A 21,197-nucleotide genomic window follows, 5' to 3' on the forward strand; every position below is an offset into this window, starting at 1 on the left:
TTATTTATTTTTAGAGAGAGAAGGAAGGGAGGGAGAGAGAGAGAGAGAGAAACACCAATGTGCGGTTGCTGGGGGTTATGGCCTGCAACCCAGGAATGTGCCCTGGCTGGGAATCAAACCTGGGACACTTTGGTTCCCAGCCCGCGCTCAATCCACTGAGCTATGCCAGCCAGGGCGAGGTCCCGTTTTTAAGAGCTGAGGGGCATTGCAGAGAAAATGTGCCTAATATGTTAGTATTCAATAGTCATCCCCACCACAGCTAACCCTTTTTTTAAGACAAAAATCTGTAGTGGAACATACATGTGGTCCACCTGAGCTCTGTGGATTTAGGTGGTGGCTCTGACCACAGCTAGATGCTTTGATCAGGAAGGTACGACCAAGTGTAATGAGCTGGATCAACCCACATTTCCTATAAAAAGTTCTTTCCTCCTGCTGGTAGATCAGTAACTACATTTTTAATTATATTTGTTCATATTAAGGGAACAATTAAATAGACTACTTAAAAGAATGATTCTAGTCACTAGAGGGCAGTGGTGTGTATAAAGTGAGTATTTTAAACCTGTTTAATATTGTACCATACTCGAGTCTGTGACCAAGATGAAAGTAACCAAAATGTACTTGAGAAGCAAGGATACCATTTTCACAAGTTTCAGAACGGGCAGCATTCACAGGCTCAGATCCACCTGAAGGTTTGCTAATATGTAAAACACTACACATGTTGAACATTTGATATAACACTGAAAAAATGGGAACTTACACAAAATAGAGACTTGAAGCCATTTTCAAATTCTACAGAACGCATTCTCTGTGATATAGAAGCAGTCTTGAAGTATGGATTCATAAATGGAGTGTGCAATGGTCATTAGCAATAGCTACCATCTTTTCAATACCTAATGAGCTGATTTTCTACATTAATTCTTTGAAAAACTTCGCAAAGTTAATTTATGTTGCTCCACTTTATAGGTGAGGAAACAGACTAATGCCGTGTGGCTGGCCAAGGTTGTACAGTTGGTATGCAGTAGAGCTGCCATTCAGATGGGCCTACCGGGCTCCAAAGCGTTTCTTTTTGTCCATCGTCCTGTGTGTCTCATAATGTTCTCGTCACTAGGGCACAATCAGCTTTCGTAAAAGTATCTCATGTGGCATTACGTATTTGGAAACATCATTCTATAGAATTTTTTTGTCTTCAAAATGTTATAGATCTTATTCCCTGCTACAATAGTAGCATTTTCCTATATATTATTACTTTATGGTTTCCAGCCATACCTATTCCTACCCTTTCTCTAAGTTGACACTCAGTGATTATTTGTCTTTAGAGCAGAATTACTGAACAGGTTATTCTAAAGATGAAAAATGTGTAGGCTAAGTATGGTAGGGTCAGGTGGGGTGTCAGAACTGGCTTTTAGCTGATTTATACTGTGAAATTCAAATAGCTTCCCAAGATAATTTCCATTTTTTAAAAGGATTTTATTTATTTATTTTTAGAGAGGTAAGAGAGGGAGAAAGAGAGAGAGAGAAACATCAATGTGCGGTTGCTGGGTGTCATGGCCTGCAACCCAGGCATGTGCCCTGACTGGGAATCGAACCTGCGACACTTTGGTTCGCAGCCCGTGCTCAATCCACTGAGCTATGCCAGCCAGGGCCAATTTCCATTTTTTTTAATGCTCCCTAGGTGTCATGGTCTTTGACCTCTGTAAATTAGTAAAAAGTTGGAAGAGACAAGTAGGCAAGAAGTTAGGGATGCTTTCCTGTAAATGACATTTTACTAAGAGCCAAGATTCTCAAACCAGCTCTATTAACAGTGGCTATAAGGAGAACTGGTGGGTTGCCTTTTCCATTTTAACTCTGTACCTATGAGCTGCCAGAAAGAATGGCTTCTAATGAAAACATGGGTGACCCTCAAATTAGGAAATCCTCTCCTGGGTAACAGGTGGCCCAGACTGTATGAGGTCACATCTGTACTCATGTGGAAGGGAGTACAAACGACTGACTAAATAGCAGTCCAAACTGTACTAGCAATTTCCACATAGGGGCATTGTAAGACTGCAATTTATGCAATGTTTGGTTATCACAGGAAGATACACTCATCTTAAGCAATTTTAGCCTAATGTACTGGAAAATTGCTTAACAGATTTTTATATTCTATTAGAAACATTTTTAGATTGGTAAAATACCGCTTGTTTTTCCTAGCAGCAGATGTTCAGTAACAACAGGGAGAAAGCCCCACCACAGCCAGCATTCATCTTGTGGACTTACGTATTCGTCTAGAGAAATGGAGTGCTAAGTGCACGCAGGTACCTCTTAGGTAACCACAGGTTTTCATTTTGCGCTAAATTATTAGTCATTTTCTTTTATGTTCTTAGAGTATGATTCAGAGACCAATTACTCCCAAAGAAAATTGCTATTAAATTACATTTATTAAGTTTTTATATTAAAACATACTCTACCAAGGGTTGACTGTCACTCTGAGCAGCTGTGCTGCTCGGCCTGCCTCATATGTTGGCATAATTTATTAACTGGCTCTATCTGAGCAGAATGGGAGCACTGTGGAATTACTTTTGGGCTGCAAATGAGTATCTCCAGGATTCCAGATGTTTTACTTCCTTTGTTCTTGGCCTGTCTTCATTTGAATTGCAAACAACAGAGACAAGAATTGCCATCTTCAGTGAAATTTCAGGTTGGAGCAAAACCAACTAGAAAAAAAACTTTTAAGTTCAAGATCACAAGAAAACCCAAGACTAATATCGACACTACATAAATAGAACCGGATAATAGGAAGTCCATAGTCAATTTCTAGGTGATACGTAGCGATAACACAATTCATACAACTATAAACCCTGGGAACATTCCTCTGAGATGTGATGGACAATATCCACACATAAGGGAAATAAAAATGATCAAATTGAGTGATTTTTTTCATTTTTCTATCCAGATCATAAGTATTTAAAGAAACAAAGTCATTTTGAGTTGAGAGGTAATTCTGCTCAGGAAGCACTGAGTTTCCACAAGTTTCTACGATTTGATTTGTGGAGCAGTTGCCAGTTCTAGCAGCTTTATCACTAAAACTCATCTTCAGCCACTTGGGCCAACTTCAAGTTGCTGCATAACCTGAGGGCCATCTAACCTTTGGCAACATATAAGAATGTAAATCTTTTTTCCCTGATAACCCTTAGTAGTAGTGTATGTGGTGAAACTAAGGTGTTGCACGCCTCATTGGTTTTGCCCATGCTGAGAGACTGAAGCAAAGCTGATTTGATTCAGCTCAGCTCTACATGGGGAGGGTTTCTGCAGATGCTGTGGGCGCAAGTTTGAAAGTCAAACAGATGTTGAGGCACTCAGGGTTTGGAGCCTGGTCTCCAATGAATCTAGGGATCCAGTTAAGTCCAATGTCCTCAAAGGATTAATGACAAGGCACTGCTTTGGGAAATGAAATGAAATTACAAGGTTCACTACTGTATTTATTCTGAGGAGTATACTTCAGACATGAATTTCCAGGGAAAGTCTAGATTGAGAGTTTTTAGTTTCTGGCTTCATTCCATCAAGTACCTGGTTTCTCACTTTCAGTTTCCTTTTCCTAGTAAGGAAGACTAGACAAAGGTTATTTTATTACCTTTGCAATTCATATATTTCCCCCCTAGTCATACAAGTAAAATATCTTCATTATAGATATTTTAGAAAAACACAGAAGAGCATAAAAATGGCAAGCATCATGATCCCACTTCCTAGAAACCCTAAGTTAATATTTTGGTGTATTTTCTTTGTTGTTTTTCCTATAAATGTATTTTTTAAATGTGGGATCATTCAATGCATGTACAGTTGACTCTTGAACAACATGGGTTAGGGACACTGACTCTCACGGAGTTGAAAATCCACATACAACTCTTGACTCCCTAACACTTAGCTATAGTCAACCCTTGGAATCCAAAGGGGATTGGTTCAGGACCCCCCATGGATACCCCAATTTGCAGATGCTCAAGTCCCTATATAAAATGGTGTGGAACAGTGCATACAGTCGGCCCCCTGTATCTGCAGATTCCCAACCATGGGTTAAAAATACTGTTTTTTGGCCCTGGCTTGTGTGGTTCAGTGGATTGAGTGCCAGCCTGTGAACCAAAGGATCAAGGGTTAGATTCCCAGTTAGGGCACATGCCTGGGTTGTAAGCCAGGTCCCCAGTAGGGGGTACTCGAGAGGCAACCACACATTGATGTTTCTCTCTCTCCTTCCCTCTCTGTCTAAAAATAAAATGTTAAAAAAAAATACTGTTTTTGGTCCATGGTTGGTTCAGTCTGAAGGTAAAGCTGGGTATGATACTGAAGGCTGGCTATATATTTATTGAAAAAAAAAATCCATGGATAGTGGAACTTGGCAGTTCAAATCTGTGTTGTTCAAAAGTAAAATGTATTGTCTTTTTTATTTACTATTATATCAAGATCATTTCTCAACATCATTAAATATTCCTTGATAACCTGACTATTTTGATAATCTGATTTTTAATCATTGCAAAATATTCTAATTATGATTAACCACAATTTGTCCAGTTCCCTAGTGTTAGATACTTACCTTCACATGTTCTATATTTCCACTAATCTCTGATTATTCCTTAGGATAATTTCTTAGAGGCAGAATTACTGGGTGAGAACATTTTCAAAGCCCTTAATATATATTGTCAAATCCCAGTACCAGGCCTATTATATGCATGTACTCAGTAAATAATTATTGAATGAATAAATGCCTTTCAGAAAGGTTGGACAATTTATACTTCCACCAGCAGCATGCAAGAAAAGCCTTGTCCTGGTCAGTCCACATGAAAGTAGAAATAATTAAAGCAGAATTTGGCTATTTGTGATTCTGGCAATGAAATAATCCATTTGCCTTAAAGAAATGAAATTTCTTTAAGTGAATCCTCTCTAAATGATAATTGATTTTGTTTTAATAGACTGATGCTTTTAAGCACACTGGGACAAAAACAGAATGCAGGAAGAACTCTGATTATTTTAGGACTGAATCAAGAAACTCCATGTTTTCCTCTTCACTTCTTTATTCACTGGGTCTTAGCCCCTACATCACTCTGTCAAGGCTCCGTAGCCGCTTGGGGTTGTCCAACAATCCCATTAAGTTTGAGATCTGGAAAGGGTACCCTTTAGATACTGTCTAGGCATTTGCTGCAATGTCAAATTTTGGGGGGAGAGGGTGGTATTACCAAGAAACTCTGTTCTCTTGTTGTCTATAATGTAGAAATTTAGGGGATACAAATTTAAGAGTTAGAATCCCTCCATTATGTGAAGTGAAGGGAAGGAAGAAAGTAATATCACTTGAATTTTATTATGTGTCAAGCCCCTTCCCATCCTACTGTATTCTTCGTACCAAACTTTCCATGTGAGTATATTTATTTTACAGATGGGGAGCTAGGCTCAGAGAGGTTGAGTAACTCATTCAATGTCTCTCAGCTGGTAAATGCCGGAGCCCTGGAGATCCTGGTTGTCTAATTCCAAGTCTAACTCATCCTGGGATGCTGCCCTGGGGGAGAGCAGTGTGTGTGGGATCTCTGTGTGTGGGGGGGAGTAGAGTTGGGGTTGTACAGAGTGCCAGGATTGTGGTCTTGGGTTCAGGCTGACTGTGGAGAAATTTGGAGCCAAGAAGTTGGGTGCAAAGTTCTCTGACTCTGGGTTTAAGGTTCTTGGAACTGGTACAATGAGACTGAGGACCTCAAGTCTGAGGGATCTTGTTTGAGGGTTCTCAGGGTTGAAGGCCTTGTGGACTGATATGAGAGATGGGGTCAAGGGTAGAGGCTGGAAGTCCTTGGACCAGTGCCTATTTTTTAGGGTTCCCAGTTAAGTCAGAGCTTGGGGCAGAGGGTTCTGGGGTCCAAGGGATCCAGCTGTGAAGTCTAATTCTGAAGGCCCAGCTCTTAGGTTCTTGGGTTTGAAGAGTGAGGTGCAAAAGTTCAAGTAAAACCTGAATTTGAAGGACTTGTTTTAGAAAGTTTCTGGATCTGCAGGGTGCAGGCTGAGGGTCCCATCCTCAAGGGCTCCCCCCCACCCCGACCCTCGGATTTTAGGATCTTTGGATCTGAAAGGATTGGGTGGGAAAGGTCCAACTGTAAAGGTTTCAAGTCTGACAGTTGCAGCTTCTAAGTGCCTAACGTGAAAAGCCCAACCCTGGGGATCTTTGGGACTGTGGGTACTGGGTCACAGGGCTGAGGACACTGTGTCTTCAGATATGAGGATCTCTGGACGTGATGACTTAGGGTGAAGTGTCCTCGGGTTAGATGGCCAGTGCTAAGGGTACCCGATGTGAGTTGCTGCTGAGAGGACCTCGAGAACCTCCGAGGGGCGAGTCCAGGACAGCGCGGACTGCAGAAGGATGGCGCTAGGACCCTGCGGGAGGCAGCAGCGTGAAGGGCGGCCGGTGATGACAGCGACGCCGGTGGGAACTTCGGCGTTAGGACCCAGCGGGTCCCGAGAGTGGCGGCGGCGCGTGGGGCGGCGCGTGTTGACAGCGGCGGCGGCGGTGGTGCCGGGCGGGCGGCGGGAGTCGGCGCCTGTGGTTCCTGCCCCTAGTCCCGAGGCGGTGGTGGACTGGCGTCCCGGGATGGCCTTCATGGAGAAACCACCGGCGGGCAAGGTGCTCCTGGACGACACAGTGCCGCTGACAGCAGCAATCGAGGCGAGCCAGAGCCTGCAGTCCCACACGGTGCGCGGCCCGCCGGTCGGGCGGACGGCGCGGGGCGGCCCGGGGCCGCGAGAGGCTGCGGGCGGCCGGGCTGGGAAGCCCGGGCGGGGACCGGGGCAGGGGTCGGCGGCCCAGACTAGGAGGGTTTTTGGGTGGCGGTAGCTCTAGGTCTGGGCCCCCGGGACCCAGGCTCTCGTCATCCGGGAGGCTAGACCGTGGGGATCGCAGCCCCCGGGCCAAAGAGCGGGAGGGGCTCGGTGGTGTGCAGGAGGGCACTGCGAGTCGCGGGTGGTGTTGGGCTCTTGGGCCCACCTAGGGCCGGCCGATTAAACTGACCATTTAGGACCCTCTCATCCCCTTCTGCCCGCCGCCAGCCTTCTCCTCTTTGGGGCCGCTGAGTTTGCCTCCTTTCCCTTGGGGATCTAAGTGGTGGGGATGAGGGTGTGCCGGGCCAAATTGAAATGGGACTTCAGAGCCTACTTGTTTTGTGAGCTGAAGGAAAGAGTCTGGGGTCTGCAGACCCATTTCCAGGTCAAGTGTTTGGCCGAAGCACGGGGAAGCCTTTGGGGGAAGCAGTCTGGAGTCCTGCTGAGGCAGGTGTATGAATGTGCTCCTTCCCGACTCTAACCTGCTATTTAGTGGGCAGTGGTAGCATTCATTTGAGTTTAAAATCCACTGGAGTAGTATAAAGGAGTAATAGGTCCTCATAGTAAACACAGGCAGAGTTCATTTATGTTACATATACTGTCTTTTATGTGGCTTTAGAACCATGGTTGTTTTCATTTGCCCATACCTTTTTGGGAAAAGCACACCATAATTATAATTTGCAAGTAATAAACCCAGGAACCAGGAAAGAAAACAGGAGCTGCCAGCAGTGGGACTCTGGGAAGTAATGAATGGAAAGAGAGAGATTCCTTGAATTGTAATGTTTTGTTAGGTCACCGAATAGATCCCTGCTCAGAGGCTTATTTGTTTACCATTGCAGTGTGTTTGGGGTCATCATCTGGAGGCTAAGTCCCCACAGTAGCCTTCTGTTTCTCTTTTTGTTCAAGTTGTTCTGGTGACTTCAAAGAGACCTTTTATTCTGTTGTCTTGAAGTGGGGCTTTTTGAACCTCAGTTTCCTCTTCTGACAGCCATGCTTTGTAGGGCTTGGATTGTTCAGTGTTCATTTCCAGTTAGGAAAATGATTGTATTTTTTAAAAGTACACTTTATTTCATTGTGTACATCTTTAATCCTGTTCTATGGACTTGTGAGAAGGCAGGATATAGGACAGAATGTTAAACCCTCTGTAATGTGTGCTAAGGGACTATGAGTTAAGGGTTGACATTTGAGGCAGGGAGTCAAGAATAAATTTTGCTATTAAATTAGATTTTTGACTTGACTGTTGGCAAGTAAATCTAATAACCTTTTAACTAGTGGGGTTGGGTCTTTTAGGTTTTTTGGGTTGTTTTTTTTTTGTAATGAGAACAAAGAGAGAGATGCATATAAATGCTCACAGATCACTTCCTGCAGGAATCATCCCTGATGGCCACTGCCCCAAGCCATGTGCTCACCTCCACCTTAACATTGACCAGTTTATTCTGTAATTACTTCTGTAGTTTTCCTCCCCACCAGGCTGTGAGAGGAGGGATACTTCTTGCTCATTTTTTAGTCCTTGTCCCTAGCATCTGATAGGATTTCGTGTGTGTTTGTTGAATGAATAAATAAATTGCAACCTTTGCCTCTCTGTGTAAAATGGTAGTGATGAAAATTGGGACAACATGGTATCTGAGGCACTAAAGTAAGGGATCAGTGCTTCAGCAAGGAGGAGAAAGAGATAATAGAATTCCTTTTCAATTGCAGAGCTTTTCTTTAAAGAAAAAAGTAAAATACTTGAGGGTAGAGAGAATGGCAGTTCTTATAACGATGACTGAACACAAAAGACAATGACTCACAGGAGAGCCATAGAGGCAGATGTGTTGGAGTAAAAAAAAAAAGGTAGCCTTGTCTTGCATAATTTTTGACTCTTCTGTGCTCTTGTCATTTTAACTGTAAAATCTGAGACAGAAATGTTGCATCAGCCCTGAACTTTATTGAGAGAATCGTATGCTGATGCCAAGTTTTTAGATTATTAGTGCCTTCTGAGTAAGTCCCTTTAAAACAGGAACTGTTGGAAATTATTCTGGAAAGAAGTAGTTTTGGGGGTGGTATATAGAAGAAAAAGACATTGTTTTCTGTAGGAAGGTTGAAGATGGCTTTCTGGCTTGTTAGCCAAAGGGAGATGGTGTCCCAGAAGTCAGAGGGGCATGATCGCTTTGTAATGCTGAATGTCTAGGAAGTTTCTCCTTGGCTGTAGGAAAGAGACATACAGAGAGTATATAGTAGACAGCCTTTGGGTTGGAAAATGCAAGACTTTAATAGGTAAGGGTTTTGGCTGACACTTGCTGGTCATCTGACATTGGTTGTAGGAGTCACTTAACCTTTTTGATGTTAAGTTTTGTCATATGTGAATGGATTAATAAATGCCTGCCTTGCCTGCCTTTCAAGGTTGTTTTGATGCACAAATGAAATAATATTTATTTATTTATTTATTTGTAGAGAGAAGGGAGGGAGGGAGAAAGAGGGAATGAAACATCAACTGGTTGCCTCTTGCACACCCCCAAATGTGGACCTGGCTCTCACCTGAACGTGCCCTGACTGGGAATCAACCGGCAAGACCTTTAGGCTAGCAGGCCAGCACGCTCAATCCACTGAGCCACACTAGCCAGGGCATGCAATAATCTTTATGGAGTATTTGTAAAGTGCCTTCATTCCTTCTTCTTGCTATTCACTTCCTGGCAACATATACGTAAAAGGTTGAGCACATTAAAATATTAGTATTGCAAGTAAGCTAATTTCACCCCATAATTTCTTTCATTTATCAAGGTTTTTTAGCCTTGGGAAACAGAATTAATAGCAGAAAATTTTAGGTTACATGTGATTTGGATTTACGGACTGGAGAGGAAAATTTTTTTCAATTGGAAAACAGAGATGCCAGAAGGGTGAAAGGAACAAGAAGGTCACCACCAGAAAGGCATGTTGGGATGAACAATTGGCAGAAAGGGTACAGGTTGGCTGGTGATTTTGTGCCTGACTGGTTTGAATGATTTTATTTTCACTTTTATGGAGCACAGTGCCTTTAGCTTTAGGATATAGACCAGGCCTCTGCTACATGGAAACAAAGCTTCTATAAAATCAGAAAGGACAGTATTTAGGAAGAGGATACTACTAGTTAGCATTTAGGGATGGGGCGAAACAGAAGAATTTTCCAAATAAAAGGAATTCTGGTAAAAAGCCACACAGGTAGGTTGAGGGAAAGTTTAGGAGGACTAAGAGAAGGCCAGAGAAATCTCTAAGTTCTTGGCTAAATGAAAAGGAAAACTTTTAAATTCAGTAGACTGAAAAAAATGCTTACTTAGCTGAAATAGAAACCAGAGGATGCCGACAGTTCGGAGAGCATTGTTATCAAATAAGTACATCCGATTTTTGCTGCTCAGTGTGCTGTGGTGTGATGGCTCTTAATATCAGTTTCCTCCTTTTAAAATATTCTTCTCTGACGTTCAACTGAATCAAGGCCCATTTTCTCTGCATTTGGTTGCATTTCATTCTTGATTAACAAAAGATCATTTTAGTGACATTTAAGGCATAACAGAAAGATTTTAAATCTGTACAAAAGTAAAATTACATGTTAAGATCTTTACTGAAAATGGATCTCACCTTGAACCTTTGACTTTTAGAAACTGTATTCCTACAGTTTGTTTATTCAACAACACTCATTCATTTAACAAAAGGGTATTGAGTGCTTACTTACTAGGTGCCTGGCATGTGCTGGAGCCATGGCTGTGAACTAGACAGCTCCTGCTTTCAGGGAGTTTTTGTCCTATCAGACTCTGAGGTCTTCCATATACAGAGCGTATTTGAGTCAACGAGAATATTTACCCGTAATAACACGGCTGGTTTTGAAGTTCCTCTTATGGCTTGGTATGTTGAGCTTCAGCTTCTTAATCTGTGACCTTTTAAAAATAGTCTTTAAAACTTTATCCATATATTATCAGAGTACCTATTCAAATGTGCTGCCAAATTAGAAGACATCATTGTCTTCAGATCTTCACATTTTTAAGGTGACCCAGTGCTTAATAACAGAATCTATCTGGTCTTTTTGAGGGGATGCTATTTGGAAGTTTTTAGAATTCCAAGGTATACTGAATATGTAAAGCTTTGCAGTTTTTTAAAAAGATGTTTCCATAGACAAATGCAGAGATTATGATAATTTGTAGCATTTCCACATATTATAATAAAATACTAGTGGTTATTTTCTGGCAATATAATCAATCACCTCCTACTTCATTATGTATTTTTCCTTACTTGTCCTTGAAGCCTGTGATGGGTGCAGTCAGAAAACTGAGTTGGAAGCTTTTAGAGACTGGTAATTTAGAGATTGTAAGTAATCTTTTCCTATCGAAGAAGATAATTTTTGGCAACTTGATTCTTAATCATCATAATATCATCTCTTTTGAGGGGATTATCACACTATAAAGGTTTCTCGTGATAGGAATATAAGTAAGAAGATGTCTCTGGTTACTAGGAGGAAATGTAGGATCTGGGCTGAAGTTTATTTTATCGAAAAGATAGTTATATGCTTCACTCCCTAGGGGAATTGTGGAAACAGCCACCTCGTGTACAGTTTCCACAGTTGAGATTGCTCAAAATATAGAGTTTAATTGAGGGCCTAAATCGATTCATTTGGGGCAAGTAATACAAACCCATTGCAGGCAGGTAGTGGTTCCTTTTCAAGCTGCTGGAGGATTCTGGTGGCTGCATATGAAATGAAGTTCCTTCATGTTCCAGTTTTGGACATCCTGAAAATGGGAGACCTGACCCAAACATTGTTTTGGAACTCAGACGTGCTTAAATGTTTGGGGGTGTTGTGGCAGGGAGAGTAATAGACTTTTTATTCTTTTTTCCCCCTTAAACTGGAAGACTTGCTTGTCAGTGACTTCTTCATAATGAACATGAGTATGGTAAGGGGAAATGAAGGTGTGACTCCTTTTCAGAGGAGATGATGGGGCCCATCGTTTTCACTTTGAAACTTTTAACTAAGGACTAGGGGACAAACACTTATCTTGCATAAGTCCTTGGACTTCAGGAAGGGAAGAGTGTGCGCAGATTGGCCATTTACTCTCCAGCTGATCTTGCTGACTAGCAAATTTGTGTTAAGTCTGGCTGCTTCTGCTTGAAGATCAGGATATCTTGTTGCGTCCTGCTTACTGAAAGAGTCAAGTTGAAAGGGAATTCCATTGCCATTGTTGTCTTCAGATAATCAAGTAGTTATATTTTGATGACCAAGAGGGTAAGTACTCTTCTATTTATTAACATGTGAGTTTGGGGAATTCATTGCAGAGTAACAGGAGTCTTCCTGGAAAGTTCTTTTTAATAGCTTTGTAAAATGTACATATCATTCATTTTACTCATTTAAGGTATACAACTCAATGGCTTTTAGTATATTTACAGAGTTGTTTGTTTGTCTATTACCACAATCAATTTTATAGCATTTTCATTACCCTAAAAAGAAATCTCTTAGCCTTTACCCTGGAAAGTTTTATAACATTGCAGGATGCTAAACTCAGGGTATATTCTAAGCATAAGTTGTTTAGCTCTTCAGATCCAACTCCTTTAGGGATCTCATCAGAGGAACAAATTTTCCATAAACATTCATACACATGTTTGTATAAGCTCCCAGAACCTTGCTGACCTAAAACCTGCTCTTAGGCTGTGGATCACTGTTGGAAAAGATACTAAGAACTGTAAATTTGGAGAATTACTCATTTTAGTTGATGTGTATCTGAAAAATGCAGCACACAACCAAAGATACACTACAAAAATCCTATACTTAGAACGATAGATGAATTATGTTCTGTTGGTGTAAAAAAAATTGCCGTAAGTTGCAGCTTGCCTAGTGCATTTAGTGTGCATGCTCAGCAGACTTATTAGACAGTGCCGGAAAGCAGGGTGACTGAGCCCTAGCCAGGGTTCCGCCTGCTTATCACAGCGTCTCTGTTTATGAGGTCTAAACAAGGCTGCCCACATTTCTTTGACATGGCTCATCAAAAACAGGTCATTTCTCTCCTCATTAATTCAGTTGAGGCTTTTTTACAGTAGTGGGAAAGAAGGGATGAATGGAGTGTTGGTATGGCAGAATCCTGGATGCAAAAATATCTAAGAACCACCTGTAGAGGTGAAAAGGGAAAGCAGTGTTCATCTAGGGCCCTCCTTTGAGCTGTACCCTTCGCCCAGGTAACAAGTGATTCCTGGGCAGGGACTCATTGCACTCTAGCCCCACACCCACACACATTCACACACATTTTCCTGGTTGCAGAAGCAGAGGGAAATGAAGCCTGATTTGGGCCTGTTCACACTGGACCTTTGGTGTCAGGCCAGGGGGCTGCCCAGCTTGGAGCACCCACTGACCCACCAGAGCACAGGGGATGGCTGAATGGCACATTGCTATGCTCTAGGCATCTCTGCGTTTCTCCATGTCGATCTCCACGTCCACTCCAGCATTGTGCTCATTTATTCCGTGAGGACTTCTTGAGCCCCGGCTCTCTGATGGGCACTGTGGTCGGCTCTAGGGTGCAGTGGTGAGCAGCAGGGCTGCTGAAGGTGGAGAGGTGGATCTGTGCAAGGCGAGCACGCCTCTGCCCCTTCCCAGTCCGAGGTGGTTAGGGGCCATGTGTGCAGCTTGCTCGCACCTATCAATGTCTTTCTCTCTGAGATTTTTTTTTTTTACTCTAAACCCGGCCTTTCATGTCTATGTATTGATTGCTTTCTTGATTCAATTTCAAATTAGAATAGTCCTTGGCACATAGTTAGCTTTCAGTAAATATTTGTTGAATAAGTGAATTTGTTGGATAAATGCAGTTATTTGAGGCACTTCTTATGGACTGCTACTCGCTGTCTTACCTACAAGCTGGATATGGTTTTCCTTCCTCTAAAGATCCCATTCAGCTTTGGCTGAAAGTTGCAAGCATTTTACACACCTGTTTTTTTCTTACTACCCTGTTTTCTATTTATGCCCTCCCCTCTAGCACAGGTGGAACTGTAAATAACTTGAGGAGAGGGACAATGCCTTAATGACCTTGGACAAGTTGCTTAATCTCTCCAGCCTCAGTTTCTTCATCTGTGAAATGGGGATAGTATGGGCTGCCATGAGGATTAACTGAATTTACATGCATGGAGCATTCTGAATAAAGCTCAGCACATAAGTATCAGCTGTTTTGTTTTGATCACCTTTGTATTCACCAGATCTCAAGTAGCTTTTTAGTCATTCAAGTATGTTGAATGGAAAAAGGGAAATTATTTATTTAAAAGTTTGCCTCACCACCAACTATGAGTACTTTTGCTAACAAACAGAAAAAAAGAAGTCAGTGACATCTCAAAGAGCAACCCCTCCCCAACCCTCTTCTTTCTTTTACTCTGAGGACACTTTTGAACAGCCAGGCTGGAGAGAGGCAGCACAGGGCGTCCTCCGCAGCCTGCCTGGCTTCAGAGCTGGCTGTTGGTGTCAAAGGCTGAGTGAGGAGAGGCAGTGGAAGAGGCAGGTGGGCCCCTGTAGGCTCCACCACTGACCTGGCAGATGAGCTCCGGGAGGCCAGGCCTGAAGGGAAGAGGCTCCTGGCAAGTGCCCATTTCAGCTCTTCACTTCCCAGCTTTTGGTCATTGAGGAGGAACCCCAGCATCAGGGCATACACATTCGACCTCTGGCTGCAGAGTGAAAAATAAAATAGAAAGCCCGCTGCTTTGTTCTTTCCCTGCCTTTTCCCCTGCCAAGTGACCATGCTGACACTTGTGAAGGGATGGGGAGTGGCTGACATCTTCAGAATGCTGCTTCCTGAGAAAGGCGCTGTGTTCTCTGTAGCCCAGCTGACTTCCTTTCCCCTAAGGGGACGTGTACCCTGGGGTTGGACACAGTTTTCTCTGTGTCTATGCCAGAAAGCCGCTAAGGTGCTGGGAACGTTAGCAAGCGCTTATGAGGAGTCCCCTGTGTGCCCAGCACTGTGCCGTGTATTAAGGTAGACAAATGAAACAGGGAGCTTATATCCTCGTAGAGGTGGCAGATGTCTAATCCAAAGATGAAGGAGTGCCAGCCCATGCTGGGGAGCAGTGAGGTTGCTGTGGGAGTGGCTCTATCAGGAAAGGCTTAATGGAGACTTGCAAGGGACGTATTCTAAACCCCATTCCCCAGGTTTCTCTTTACCTTACAAACTCCTCCCCTAGTAATATTGAATTGTAAAAAACCCCTCTGGAAATGATTTTAAACTTAAAAAGTACTTTATCCTGGTCAGTAAATTACTAAAAATTATATTAATGTGAGGGATCTGAATTATACTGGTTTTTGCAATATTAGAGATGGTAAGAATTGTGATAAGATGACTACAACTTAAGGCACTGATAAAGAGCATCTTTAAACAATTTGCAGAATTACCATATTTTTAGTCCTTGCCCAAGGATATATTTATTGATTTTAGAGAGAAAGGAAAGAAGAGAGAAACATCTCCTGCTTGCCTCCTGTGTGCACCCCGACTGGAGATTCAACCTGCAACCCAAGTATGTGCTCTGACTGGGAATCAAACTGCAACCTTTTTGTGCACAGAACAATGCTCCGACCAGCTGAGCCACCTGGCCAGGGCTAGAGTTACCATTTTTATGATGATCCTACTTGTATTTCTAACTTCTTGCTAACTCTTATTTTGCCATTGGCATTCCTTGCGCCTGCTTTTAGTCATGGTCCATTATGGGTATAAATGAAATCATATACGACAAAGAGTAAAATCAATTAAAGATCTGTGTAACGGTCAAACCTTGAAAAACCAACTAAATCATGAATACACTCATCTCATCTCTGTGACCTGCCCCCACCCCACACCAAGTTCCTGAGCGCACACTTGGAGTCTCCTTAGTCTATACTAAGTTAAAGGGAGAAAATATTTAAATAACTATTTTATTGACAGATTTTTGTTAAAAAGTAGAAACAAAACAGAAACCTTATAGCTTTTAACACATTAATCCTGAAACACCTTCCAGATCCCCTTGTTGTTTGTCTTGTTCTAAACTGTTACTAACTGATCAGACACTGATTTGGGTGACCGTTTTCTCAGTCCTCCCATCCTGGCTGTGTAGGAGTGGGGTTAATTTATTACATACAGTGGAGGGCTTAGGGAAACGCTGTCCAGTGGAAGTGCCTTCTGTAATGCAAACCACATATATAACTTTAAGTTTTCTAGTAGCCACATTAAAAAAGTAAAAAGAAACAGGTGAAATTAATTTCAATAATATCTACTGATCCTTCCTTCCGGCAAGATGGAGGAATAATAGGTGGACGCACCGTGCCTCCTCGCAGAACCAAGATTAGAAAACCAATAATTTACAACAATAATTTACTATCAGAACAACACCTAGATCCAGCAGAGGATTTATCTGAATGGAAGTCGGGCAGCCAAGGAGTTGAAGTAGACGCGTTCATCCGGACTGGTAGGAGAAGACCAGCCGGGGGGCGGGCGCAGGGCTGGCTTGGGTCGGGGGCATGCGGAGGTCGGGGGAAGGTTTGGCGCGAAATCGGCACAAAAGCCATCCGGCGCACAAGAAGGCAGCGGTGATCCCTGAGTACGCAAGCTGCGGCTGGCAGACCCAGAGGGGTGGAGATTGTGGACCAGGGCAGAACTCACGGCCCAGAAGCCCAGACAAGGGTCTGAGTCCAGGGGAACGGAACTACCACCATTGTTTTCTCCCGCCCCGCTCCTGCGCCCGCCCCGCCCCCACATATAACGTCACAATCTAGCGACTGGGGTGCCCAGCCCTGGTGAGCACCTAAGGCTCCGCCCCCCACCGTAACAAGAGCAACCAGACCGAAAAAAAAAAAAGGAGAGACAGGGGGAAAAAAAAAACCAAAAACAAAAACTATGTTTTCAACAGAGCAGATCAATCCCCCAGGACTCATCCTTTTGAGCAACCAAGAACTAGCCAATCTATCAGATGCGCAGTTCAAAACACTGGTGATCAGAAAGCTCACGGAACTGGTTGATTTTGGACGAAATTTAGATGAAAGAATGCAGATTACCATAAAACAGATGCAGGAGGACACGCAGAGGAGAGCCAATAGTGAAAGGAAGGAATATGAGTCTCAAAACAATACAGTGGACCAGAAGGAAGATAGGATCAACCAAGCAGGAAAGCATGATGAAATAAGAATTCAAAAAATTGAGGAAAAGATTAAGAGCATCCAAGACACCTTTAAACGTTCCAATATCCGAATTATAGGGGTACCAGAATCGGAAGGGGAAAAGCAACAGATTGAGCACGTATTTGAACAAATAATAAAGGAGAACTTCCCCAATCTGGCAAAGGGAACAGTCTTCCAAGAAATCCAGGAAGCTCAGAGAGCCCCAAAGAAGTTGGACCCAAGAAGAAACACACCAAGACACATCATAATTACATTAGCCAAGGTAAAAACGAAGGAGAGAATCCTAGAAGCAGCAAGAGGTAAGGGGACAGTCACCTACAAAGGAGTTCCCATCAGACTGTCAGCTGATTTCTCCAAAGAGACTTTACAGGCAAGAAGGGGCTGGAAAGAAATATTCCAAGTCATGAAAGACAAGGACCTACATCCCAGGTTGCTCTATCCAGCAAAGCTCTCATTTAGAATGGAAGGGCAGATAAAGTGCTTCTCAGATAAGGTCAAGTTAAAGGAGTTCATCATCACCAAGCCCTTATTTTATGAAATGCTAAAGGGACTTATCTAAGAAAAGAAGATAAAGAAAAGACATGTATAGTAAAAGGACAGCAAACTCACAAATATCAACAACCACACCTAAAGCAAAACCAAAAGAAACTAAGTAAACAATTAGAACAGGAACAGAACCACAGAAATGGAGGGCACATGGAGGCTGAGCAGCAGGGGGGTGGGAGGAGGAGAGAGGGGGAAAAGGTATAGAGAATAAGTAGCATAGAATGTAGGTTGAAAATAGATAGAGGGAGGGCAAGAATAGTACGGGAAATGTAGAAACTAAAGAACTCATAAGTATGACACATGGACATGAACTAAAGGGGGAAATGTGGGTGGGAGGGGGGTACAGGGTGGAGGGGAGAGAAGGGGGGAAATGGGACAACTGTAATAGCATAATCAGCAAAATATATTAAAAAAAAGAGATATCCTTCCTAAAAAATAATAATAATAATAATAATATCTACTTAACCTATATCCAAAATATCATCCATAGGTAGTTAATCTAAAAATTATTAATAATATTTTATGTTAGTCATGCAAAATTTTGGAAATCATATATATTCTACAATTCCAACATATCTCAATTTGGACTAGAGCTCAATAGCTTGTGGCTACTGTATTGGACAGCACAGATATAGACATTAGAAATAATACCCAGATATATGGTTACTAATGTGGAAAGAAATTCATGTTATATTAGGTAGAAAAAAAGCAAATCACAACATTGTGTTTAATATGCTTACATTTTTATAAATATCTATGTATCTCTACTAAGTCTATAAATGAGTACTGTACAGTACTGTAGCCACTAGACTACTTTATCTTAATAAAATTTAAAATTCACCCTCTTAGTGGCACTAGCCACATGTGCATACTGGCTGCCATATTGGACGTCACAGCCTTAGGTCGTTGCTTTCTTCAACCCACTGAGCTGATTGAGAAAGGCTGAGCTAGAGTGAGGACCTGCTAGCCCTGCAACCAGTGGGACTCAGAGTCCCTTGAAACCCAGAGTCTCCATAGTTTTTAACAGTAAGACACAGGAAAGAGGTTCATTCATTGTGCCGCTATTGTGAGATTTTAACAGGAGCATAGCGTGGAAACAAAACCACCTACTCAAAGACCTTGTTCCATTTTGGTACAACTGAAATTAACTACCATTCAAATTGCTGAGTACTCCATAAAACTGATGTCTGCTTTAGGCATGCTCATGTGAAAATGCTCCTTTCTGCTTCTTCAGAACCTGCCTAATGTTCATCGTGGGGCTTATTTAACATGGTGAAGAGAAAATTGTTCTCTGACCCGTACGCAGCTTCTATTGCAGTGCCCAGGTTACATTCAACCCAGATGTGTGGACAACAGTTTGTGTGTGTGTAGTGGGAGGTGGGTTACAAAGTGCAAGGATGTTAAAATCAGGAGACTGTGGGCCGGGCGGTGTTCTGAGAACTCTGCAGCTGTACACAGGGTCCGGTAGCAGTAACGCCTGTTTGAGTGTGGTTGGTAGATATGTGAATGTCTCACATGAGATGGATAGTAACTTGGACATTTCACCTAAAATGTCATATGGTGTGATTGAATATGATATTAAGTTACAGAATTACATACTTATGATTTTGTAATAAAAAAGAGGTGTTATTTGTGCTGGACCCTGTACATTAAGTCACATTATCCCCTGCCTGGGTTCTTGTCTGCACTCTGCCCCTCACTCTCTCCAGCTTCTTCCTGACTTGATAGACTGGTTCTGCCGGTTCAGCCGACCTCAGTTCATCAAAATGAGAGGGTATGTGACGTGAAGACATTATGCCCAACACGGTAGAACATAGGAACTTTTGTGCCCTGGGTCATGCAGGCCTGTAGTGAAGTCCATTCTTATCACTTAACCGAGTACACTTGTGTGTGTGTGTGTGTGTGTTTTGTTAATCCTCGCCCAAGGATATGTTTATTGATTTTAGAGAGAGGAGGGGAACAGGAGAAAGAGAAACATTGATGTGAGAGAGAAACATCGATCAGTTGCCACCGAGATGTGCCTCAACTGAGGATCAAACCTGAAACCTGGGCATGTGCCCTGACAGGAAATCAGATGGAAACATTTTGGTGTACAGGACTGACGCTCCAACTAGCTGAGCCACCCAGCCACGGCGGTGGAGTGTACTTGTATGAGGCAATTATGCCCTTTGAGCCTTGGGTTCTTATAACCCAAGAGGCAGTGACACCTCCAAGTGTCCTTGGGAGATGCAATAAGCTGAGGAACAGAAGGCATAGAGTAAGTGTTCCATAAACCTAACAGTTCCCGCCTTGGGCTCTGAGGAGATATACACAACAGCTTGGCATGTACAGTCACCAGTTGGCTATGAATTGGAACTAGTATCTCAGGAGAGCACAGCAACATTTCTAGCCTACGTAGAATCGATTTATGTGTAGTCACCCCTTCATTATCCCTAGTGGTAGTGATTGGTTCTACTATAAATAATTGAAACCAGTAGGAATTTCCTAGCTTGAAACTATGAGTTGAAGTCAAGCAAGGGAAACTTCTTTGGTGGTGTCACCACCCTTGCATCAAGGTAGAGCACCCTTGCAACACCAAATGTTGTACTGTCCCTGAAGCAAGTGGAAGGGTTAATTTATTTGACTTTCATTTTCTGGTTTCCCAGACTCCCCAGCACAGTAAAAGTGCTGATAAGTCGTAAAATGACCAAAAGATTCTTTGTCAGAGGAAAAAAGATGATAGTTTACATTTACCATTGATAATGTACTGTGCTCTTATCCAAGCTCAGATAGTCGCAGTGCTTATCTTATCACTCAGGATTCCTTATGTTAAAGTAGCATGTTTTAAATTACGTGTGCAGCAAACCAAGGAACTTTTTAAAAAATTGTTTTTCCTGATTAGAAAAGTAACTGTGCTCTTAACAATAAAAATAAAGAAAAACCTCTACTCATTCTATAATGAATAGATATGACTTCAGAAGTAATAAAACCTATTACTTTAAAAGAAAAAAAAGTAATATATGTCCATTGAGGATATCCTAAAAAATATAGAAAAAATAACAGAGAATTTAAACCACACATATTTTACCTCTGAGACAATTGCTATTACCATTTGGTGTAGTACCTTCTTCCTATCAAAGTTATCACAGAATTTTTTATCCTTTTTTTTTTTCAAATTTAACATTATAGCATATACCTTTACCCATGTAATAGAAATTACTTTAATAATATATCCTTTCATTTATTTTTTTAAAGATTGTATTTATTTTTAGAGAGAAGAGAAGGGAGAAAAAGGAGAGAAAGATTGATTAGTTGCCTCTTGCATGCCCCTAACTGGGGACCAGGCCCACCCAGGCATGTGCCCTGACCAGAAATTGAATCTGTGACCTTTCGGTTTGCAGGACAACGTCCAACCCACTGAGCCACACCAGTCAGGGCTAATACATCCTTTTAAAGTCTTGCATATTCTTCCACTAAATGGATAAACCATAAATAACTTATCCTTTCTCTTATTGTTGATGTCCTGGTTATTTTAGGGACAGGCTTTTTAATTAGCCTCCTTTGAAAGTGAGTGTAGAAGCTGGGACAATAGGTGCTGGAGTAATGGTACTCTCTGTTAGAAAGCAGAGATTGATAACATTGTTTCCCATGTTCAAAGAGAATGGCTGCTTTTTGTTATTTCTTTGGTGTTCTTCATAGTGCTGCTGCTGTCTCCTGTGCTTGCCAATTAAAACCACAATAT

At 42.2% G+C, this 21,197-nt stretch overlaps 1 protein-coding gene across 1 annotated transcript in view; it reads left to right on the top strand.

Moving 5' to 3' along the window:
* Nucleotides 1-6,488: 6,488 nt before the first annotated feature.
* The window catches only part of PXK (PX domain containing serine/threonine kinase like), a 73,598-nt gene continuing 58,889 nt past the window's right edge, over nucleotides 6,489-21,197 (top strand). Inside the window, 1 exon segment of the mRNA XM_028517960.2 lies at nucleotides 6,489-6,694. Coding sequence (XP_028373761.1) covers nucleotides 6,593-6,694 — 102 coding nt within the window. The 5' untranslated portion in view covers nucleotides 6,489-6,592.

This window comes from Phyllostomus discolor, chromosome 7 (assembly GCF_004126475.2).
Source record: "Phyllostomus discolor isolate MPI-MPIP mPhyDis1 chromosome 7, mPhyDis1.pri.v3, whole genome shotgun sequence".
In the NCBI taxonomy this organism is placed as follows: Eukaryota; Metazoa; Chordata; class Mammalia; order Chiroptera; family Phyllostomidae; genus Phyllostomus; species Phyllostomus discolor.